This window comes from Gossypium raimondii, chromosome 7 (assembly GCF_025698545.1).
Source record: "Gossypium raimondii isolate GPD5lz chromosome 7, ASM2569854v1, whole genome shotgun sequence".
In the NCBI taxonomy this organism is placed as follows: domain Eukaryota; kingdom Viridiplantae; phylum Streptophyta; class Magnoliopsida; order Malvales; family Malvaceae; genus Gossypium; species Gossypium raimondii.
The window spans coordinates 25,844,130-25,852,382 of NC_068571.1; the positions used below are offsets into that span (position 1 = coordinate 25,844,130).

Below are 8,253 nucleotides of genomic sequence, written 5' to 3' on the forward strand. Positions count from 1 at the left end.
CAATTGCCTACATCCACTGCCTTAGCTTTCCTCAACTAAAGATTTCCCAAATCCACTAGATTTGAACCTTTAAGGACAAGGTTTAACCTTACAAATCCCTATCTTTTCAAAGGTAAGATAGAACCACTTCCCATTTAAGGTTTTCTACCTAAAACCTTAAATAACATTTCACAAACAAGAGAAAAATAATGATGAATAAGATGATACCTATAAAAGGTAGATAATCAATAATTAAACACTCTCACACAAAGTTATAACACTTGAAAGAATATAGAAAACTTAGCCCACAAGTGTGTAAAAGAAATATTTAGTAAAAGATTGGAAAATTGAGTTCTTGGAAGTTAGGCACTTGTTTCTTGTATTTTGTTGACTTCAATGGGGACCCTTGACTTTGTATTTAAGTCCTCTAACAACCTTGTAGACATTTGTAGCCGTTAGAAACAAATTAGAGTCATTGCAACCATAAAAACCAATATTAAATGTAGTCTGCAGCTTCGTTGTACCGGTAGAAAGAATATTGTATTAGTAGAAGTATTTCTAAAATATGACTGTTGTACTCATTCTATCGGGAGAAGTTCTCCTGTATCGGTAGAACTCTGAGAGTTTCATTTGGTATCTGTAGAACCCATCAGAGTATCAATAGAAGTGTAGAGGAGGTTGAACTTTGGCTACTATTTTAACTTGTTTCAGTAGAAGTCCTCAAGGTATCGGCATAACTTTGGTTGTATCAATAGATCGTACTAGGGTATCGGTAGATCTCCAAGGCCAAAACTACCTTGCACGTTAGAGTGCGTTCTACCGATAGAAGTCCGGGTTATATTAGTAGAACCTAGAGTTATATCAGTAGAACTTTCAGTTCTACTAGTAGAATTCTGTAGCTTTTTAAGATCTTTTCATCTTGAGTTCTACCAATACTTGTCCACCTAAGTATTGGTAGAAGTCATTCAGACTTCAAAAACTCGTTAAAATATAAGTTAATTCAAGGCTTTTTAACATTTTATTTTGTTCAACACTTTGAAAATAATTTTAAGGACTTATAAACAAATTTTGCAAATTTAAGTAGGGTTTTTAATATTCTTTTTTTTATAACAAAATAAATTAAAAACTAGAGCTAACAATGGTCTTTCACCTAATGGGTTTCCCCGCGTTCAATGTCCCGACGAACTCCCATTCGTTTCGTATCAAGGTGGACTACCTCACGTTTAGTGTCCTGTCGAACTACCTCGTGTTTAACGTCCCGTTAGGCTATCTTAGGATGCCATAACGTCTTTCAGTTATGGTCTTACTCATTTTGCTATCAAATCATCCTTTGATTCCATAGCATCTTTCAACTATGGTTTTACACATTACAACCTCGTGTTTACAATTCTAGCGGACTACACTGGTAGTCATAGTCCAACTATGGTCTTACAATTGTTTACTGTGATGCCATAACGTCTTTTAACTATGGTTTTACTCATTTATGTCATGATGCTATAGCATCTTTCAGTTATGGTCTTACTTAATTTAGGCGTATAGCCTCCAACCGGTTCCATGGCCTCACTATGATCTTTACTCTTCTCATTTCATTCTTTTCGTTCCCCCATTTCATCGTTCCTAACCTTGATGCTCAAACATCACAGTGCCCCCTTTGTAAGGTCCGGAGCTTCACACATCACAGTTTGCATTTAGCAAAACTGTATGACGGTACAGAACTATCCTTTTTTCTCGTTCCTAACTCTACGTCACCTTTTCATAATATGCATGCATTAATAATACATACAATGCAAAACATTAGTAAGCAATGTACTACACTAGATGTCCATTCATCAATCAGCCAATATTACGATAAACAATAACATGATAATATCTCATAACTGCATATAACACTAGAGAAAGAAGTGCAGATACTCACCTCGTTTTTTTACCTTCCTAGGTTGAGTTACAACCATTCAAATTTCAACTACTAAATTCTCTGATTTTTCCCAGTGGGGTCCTATGATTCGCTAATCCTCTCAATCTAGTCCTAATTTTTCTTAGTTTTGGGCCAAACAGTGATTTATGGGTGTTACACATCTAAATTAAACCGGATCGACCAGTCAGATCAGTCAGATACGACATCGGCTAGGGTATAGGTCCAATGAGAGGTAAAAAACCAGTTGACATGTGAATCAGTACAAACCAGTTGAATTGAGTTAGAAAATGGTTGAACCGATAGTTGGGCCGATTTTGAATTGATTTGACCAATTGGTTCTCAGAATAACCGGTCTGACTGGTTTAAAGCAAAAAAAAAATTTAAAAAATAAAAAAATTATAAAAATTGATTCAACTGCCAGTTCAACTGGTTTTTTTAGCTCGATTCAACTAGTTTGTACCGGCTTATGGGTTAACCAGTTTTTATCTCTCATCGGACCGATACCTTAGCCTGTTCTTGGTCTAACCGGTTCAATTTATATAACATTGAATTTTGAAATTTTTATATTTTTAAAATATTTTTATTTTTGAATTTTAAAGATTTTCCCCCATATATTTATGTTTTTTTGTTTAAAATATGAAACAAAATATTTTTATTTTTAATCTTTAGTTTTACATACTTTTAAAGGGTATGAACCAAGTTAACAAAAACTATAGATGTTAGAGCTAAAAAGTTTAAAATTTTAAAACCAATAGACACATGAATCAACACGAAATGATTGAGCCGGGTTAAAAAACTAGTTAAATCAATTTTTATAATTTTTTATTTTTAAAAATATTTTATTTTATTTGAACCGATCGGACTGGTCATTTTGAGAACTAATTGGTCAAACCAATTCAAAATTGATTAAACTATCAATTTAATCAATTTTTTTAGTTTAGTTCAATTAGTTAGTATCGGTTTGCGGGTCAACTGGTTTTTTTACCTCTTACAGATTGATACCTCAATCGATTTTATTGGTCGGTCTAGTCTAGTTTAGATAATATTTAATTTTGAAAATTTTTATATTTTTAAAATTATTTTTTGAATTTAAGGAGTTTTATTTTTTCATAAATTTTAAATTTATTTTTAAAAATAAATTTTAATTTTTTAAAATATTTATTTTATTTTTATGGTTTTATTTAAAATATGAAAAAGAAATTTTTGAAATTTTTATGTACTTTTAAAGTGTAAGATCAAATGAAAAAAATGTAAATGTTGAGGGCTTATAAAGTTATTTTACCTTTAACATCATTAATTTTAAAGAGAAAACTAAATGTAGGGACAAAAGTTTAAATAAAAATGTATAGAGATTTAAAGTCTCAAAATTAAAATTAAAATATAAAAATTAAATTTAAAAATAAAAAAATACGTTTACGAGAGATTTAAATAAAAAATAATTTTTAAAAATAATAGTATAGATTATATTTAGAGTCACTAAATTAAGCATAGCATAAAGTTTCGGGAAGAGGTTTGAAATTTAATTGCAGACGTGGGCCGCAGTGTTTGCACGCGGGTTTTCGAGGCGAGTGGCAGTAACATTTCTCCAAGAGCAAAATTTCGTATTAAAAATATATTTATTTTGGGTTTGAGTTAAAAAAAAAAAAAGGACACTAGGTTATTTATTTGTTGTTACGAAGAGAACCTCGGACATCGAGAATGAATGTAGGTGTCTATTGTCCGAAAAAAAGGAAAAAATTAAATAAGAAAAAAAATAGAACAACAAAGGATTTTCTGATGGATTCTGTCACGCTCTCTTGACCTATTACTTCAAAGCTGACTTCCTCCCATCACGTCCAACAAAATTTTCGAATCTCGTTTTCACCACGCGCCTTTTCTAACGCTTCGTTTTTGGTCGGAACAAGAATTACGCCTTTTTTCAGAAAACTATATTGGCATTTTTCCTTCCAAAGAAAATATCCAATACGGTCACTTATGTAACTTTGGTTAACTGTGAATTCAGCCTTTAACTTGGTTAACATGTTATTGTAAGGACGAGGAGAATATACGTTCAGAAATTATTTTAGAAGTTAAAATTAAATTACAAATTTTAAAAGATTAAAATATAGTTTTATCATTATTAATGTATGATTACATTATTTTTAAAGAAATTTAATAATATTTTGAGAGTTAAAACTATATATTAATATATAATTTAAATAATTTTAAGTAATTATGTAGTAATTTTTCATTTTGAGAGATGATAACTTTTGCTTACCCATGTTTTTATTTTTATTAACATCTTTTATATAAAATAAATAATACACGTGATTTGATCACAAGATATTATGATTTTAACATTTTAAATGGTCATGTCAACCAAAATCCAACTGCAACGGAAGGAGTTAAAAGGTAAAAATTATAAAATTAATTCTTTAAACAGTTATAAAATTATAAGTTAATAACTTCACAAATTTAAGTAACTTTACTAAGAAAAGATTTAAACTTCATCCAACCAAAACTCATATAATTTTTATAAACAGATTTATTACATATATTTACCTTAATCTAATTTATATTATAATTCAATTTGTTTTTATATGGTGTCTGAGATTTTAGATTGCGAATAATGGAGAAAAGGGAGTAGAAACCAAAGCAATCGGCTTTAAAATTAAAGTAAGACTTGACTCATCCTAAGTAGGTGTGGGAATTAATTAATAATTAATACCCGAACGTTAAAGTTAATTATATGAACTAAACATAGAATGTATGTAAATGTAGGGGGGCCCACCATATCCACTCTAGCAGAACCATTCTTGGCTCTCAACGAACCACTTGTGGGGTTGGATTCCCACGCGCTACCACTCGACGTGGACGTTGGACTGAAACAGTGTCAGTCAAGACAGTAACTCACTCTTCTGCCATTTACTTGCTTTGCTTTGTCATCGTCTAATCTCTCCCTCTGCAAAGAATATAACCCTCTGCTCTCTGTTTGCACGCTCTTCTGCTATTTGTCTACTGTTGTCTCTCTCTTTTGAGCTCTCTCATCTCTTTGTCTCCAGCGTTATTTCCCTGTCTCTTTGTTGCCTTTTCCCTTTGTATCTTCTATTGTTCAAGGGGGAAACAAACACACGGCTAAGTTTTAGCCATGAACGGTACAGTGGCTACCGGCAAAGAGAAGCTGGTGGTGGAGGTGATAGCGGCTCATAACTTGATGCCCAAAGATGGGGAAGGGTCGTCTTCGCCGTTCGTGGAGGTGGAGTTCGAGAACCAAAGGCATAGGACTCAGGTTAAAAGGAAAGACTTGAACCCCATTTGGAACGAGAAGCTTGTGTTTCATATCAAAGATGTTGCTGATCTCCCTTACAGGGCTGTTGAATTTAATGTCTTTAATGAAAGGCGGTCGAGTAACAGCAGGAATTTTCTCGGGAAAGTGAGGGTTTCTGGTTCCAGTATTGCTAAAGAAGGTGAAGAAGGTCCTCAAATGTATACCCTTGATAAAAGAAGCTTGTTTTCTCATATAAGAGGGGAGATAACCCTCAAGCTTTACGTTTCAACGAGAGAGGAAGTTAAACAAGTGGGGATTGATAACAATGGGGTGATGGGTACCGGTTCGGCTTCGGTTTCCACCTCGGGGTTTTCAAAGAAGAAGAAAATGCAGCAGCAAAACCCAGCCTTGGTGGTGCAACAACAGCAGCTGGTTCAAGAGAACAAGCCAAGACTGCAGGGTCAAATCCATGCAAAGCCTTTAGAGCCAAAACCAGGTGAGTTAAAGCCTGTTGTAATAACTACTGGTCCTGGCCCTGCAGTTCCTGTCTCCTCTGCCGGTGGTGGTGCCGGTGCTGGGTTGAGTCTTTTCTCAACTGGGTCTAATGAGTTCTCACTAAAGGAGACAAGCCCTCACCTTGGTGGTGGTCCTTTGAACAAGGACAAAACCAGTTCAACATATGACCTTGTGGAGCAAATGCAGTACCTTTACGTTAGAGTAGTGAAAGCTAGAGATATTTCGTTTTTCGGTGGTGGTGGTGAGATAATGGCTGAAGTCAAGCTAGGGAACTATAGAGGCGTGACCAAGAGGGTCAGTTCAAACCATGCAGATTGGGACCAAGTTTTCGCCTTTTCTAAAGACTGCATACAGTCTTCAATGGTGGAGGTTGTCGTAAAGGAAGGTAACAAAGATGATTACTTGGGCCGAGTTTGGTTTGATTTAAATGAGGTCCCCAGGAGGGTTCCTCCAGACAGTCAATTGGCACCACAATGGCACCGAATGGAAGACAAGAAAGGAGACAAGTCCAAAGGGGAAGTCATGGTTTCCATATGGTTTGGGACTCAGGCAGATGAGGCCTTTGCTGAGGCTTGGCACTCAAAGGCAGCCAATGTGCATTTTGATGGGCTTTGCTCTATTAAGTCCAAGGTTTATTTATCACCGAAACTTTGGTATTTGAGGGTATCAGTGATTGAAGCACAAGATGTTTTGGGTGAAAAAGGGTCTACTTTATTGAGGTACCCTGAGCTCTCAGCTAAAGTACAAGTGGGGAATCAAGTTTCAAGGACCAGAATTTCAGGAGTTAGTCCTAACAGAAGCTTATCAAATCCATTTTGGAATGAGGATTTCATGTTTGTAGTTGCAGAGCCATTTGAGGATTACTTGTTGGTGTCTGTTGAGGATCGAGTTGGCCCTGGAAGAGATGAGGTTGTAGGCAGAGTATTGCTTCCTGTGATGGCAGTCGAAAGAAGAACTGATGACAAACAAGTGGTCTCTAGGTGGTTTAATCTTGATAACCACTTCGGCAACCCTGCTGAGACTAAGCTTGTGACAGGATTCGGTTCAAGAATCCATCTTCGGGTCTCACTTGATGGGGGATACCATGTTCTTGATGAGGCCACAATGTATAGCAGTGATGTCAGGCCAACGGCAAAACAGCTCTGGAAGGCTCACATTGGTGTACTTGAAATGGGGATCTTGGGTGCTACAGGGCTTATGCCAGTGAAAGTCAAGGAAGGCAAAGGTGGCACCACTGATGCTTACTGCGTTGCCAAGTACGGTCAGAAATGGGTGAGAACCCGAACCGTGGGTGATAGCTTGTCCCCAAAATGGAATGAGCAATATACTTGGGAGGTTTTCGATCCTTGCACAGTTATCACCATTGGTGTGTTTGACAATTGCCGAACTGATAAAAACATCATCACTAATGGTGTTCCTCGAGACTCCCGGATAGGGAAGGTTAGAATCCGGCTATCAACGCTTGAGTCTGATCGAGTTTACACTCATTCATATCCACTCCTTATGCTGCATCCTTCTGGTGTCAAGAAAATGGGTGAGCTTCACTTAGCTGTGCGATTTTCATGCGCTAACATGGGAAACATGTTGCATATGTATACGTTGCCTTTGCTACCAAAGATGCATTATGTACAACCTATGAGTGTGAACCAGTTGGAGAGCCTAAGGTACCAAGCTATGAATGTGGTGGCATCCCGGCTTAGCAGGGCAGAACCGCCATTGGGGCGAGAGGTTGTCGAGTATATGCTCGATCACGACTCTCATATGTGGAGCATGAGAAGGAGCAAAGCTAACTTTTTCAGACTAATGAGTGTGATCTCTGGTCTGGTTGCCATGAACCGTTGGTTCGAGTCTATGCGAAACTGGAGCAAGCCAGTGTACTCATCCTTGTTTGTTGCAACTTTTCTGATATTAGTTGCATTACCCGAGCTCATAATCCCCGCAACCCTGCTCTACATGGCGACAATGGGACTATGGCGATACAGGTTCCGACCGCGTCATCCGCCCCACATGGACACCCGGCTGTCCCATGCGGAGAGTGTTTATCCAGACGAATTAGATGAGGAGTTTGATTCATTCCCAACAAGTCGAAGTGTGGATGTGGTTAAAATGAGGTATGATCGACTAAGGAGTGTGGCGGGAAGGGTTCAAACTGTGGTCGGAGACATGGCAACACAAGGTGAAAGGTTTCAAGCATTGCTAAGTTGGAGAGATCCAAGGGCCACATTCTTGTTTGTGATATTGTGCTTGTTTGCAGCCGTTGGATTTTATGCAGTGCCATTGAAGGTGGTCGTGGCATTGTGGGGTACCTATGCGTTGAGGCCCCCAAGATTCCGAAGCAAGTTGCCTTGTCGGGCATTGAGCTTCTTCAGGAGGTTGCCTACAAAAGCAGATAGTTTGCTGTAAGAAACCAAACGGCTTTTAGTGGGAATGAAATATTTTGAACATAGTTTTAAGATTTTTAAGGTGTTTGGGTCTAGTGATGCTTTTTGGGGAGTTTTAATTAATTAATCAAGGATGTGGTTTTAATATTGGAGAGTTAGTGTGTACTGTTTTCAAGACTGGATGTCCAAATCAAAACTAATGCTTTTATGATCCA

The 8,253-nt window shown here is 36.9% G+C and overlaps 1 protein-coding gene across 1 annotated transcript; it reads left to right on the forward strand.

The window, feature by feature from the left end:
* The first annotated feature begins 4,818 nt into the window (after positions 1–4,818).
* On the forward strand, positions 4,819–8,253 carry LOC105798643 (FT-interacting protein 3). Its single transcript, XM_012628776.2, has one exon. It carries the CDS (start codon positions 5,022–5,024, stop codon positions 8,058–8,060), a length of 3,039 nt encoding a protein of 1,012 aa, XP_012484230.2. The 5' UTR covers positions 4,819–5,021; the 3' UTR covers positions 8,061–8,253.

Excerpts from the sequence above, each read along its gene's own strand:
- LOC105798643 (XM_012628776.2), top strand. The coding sequence starts at position 5,022 with ATGAACGGTACAGTGGCTACCGGCAAAGAGAAGCTGGTGGTGGAGGTG.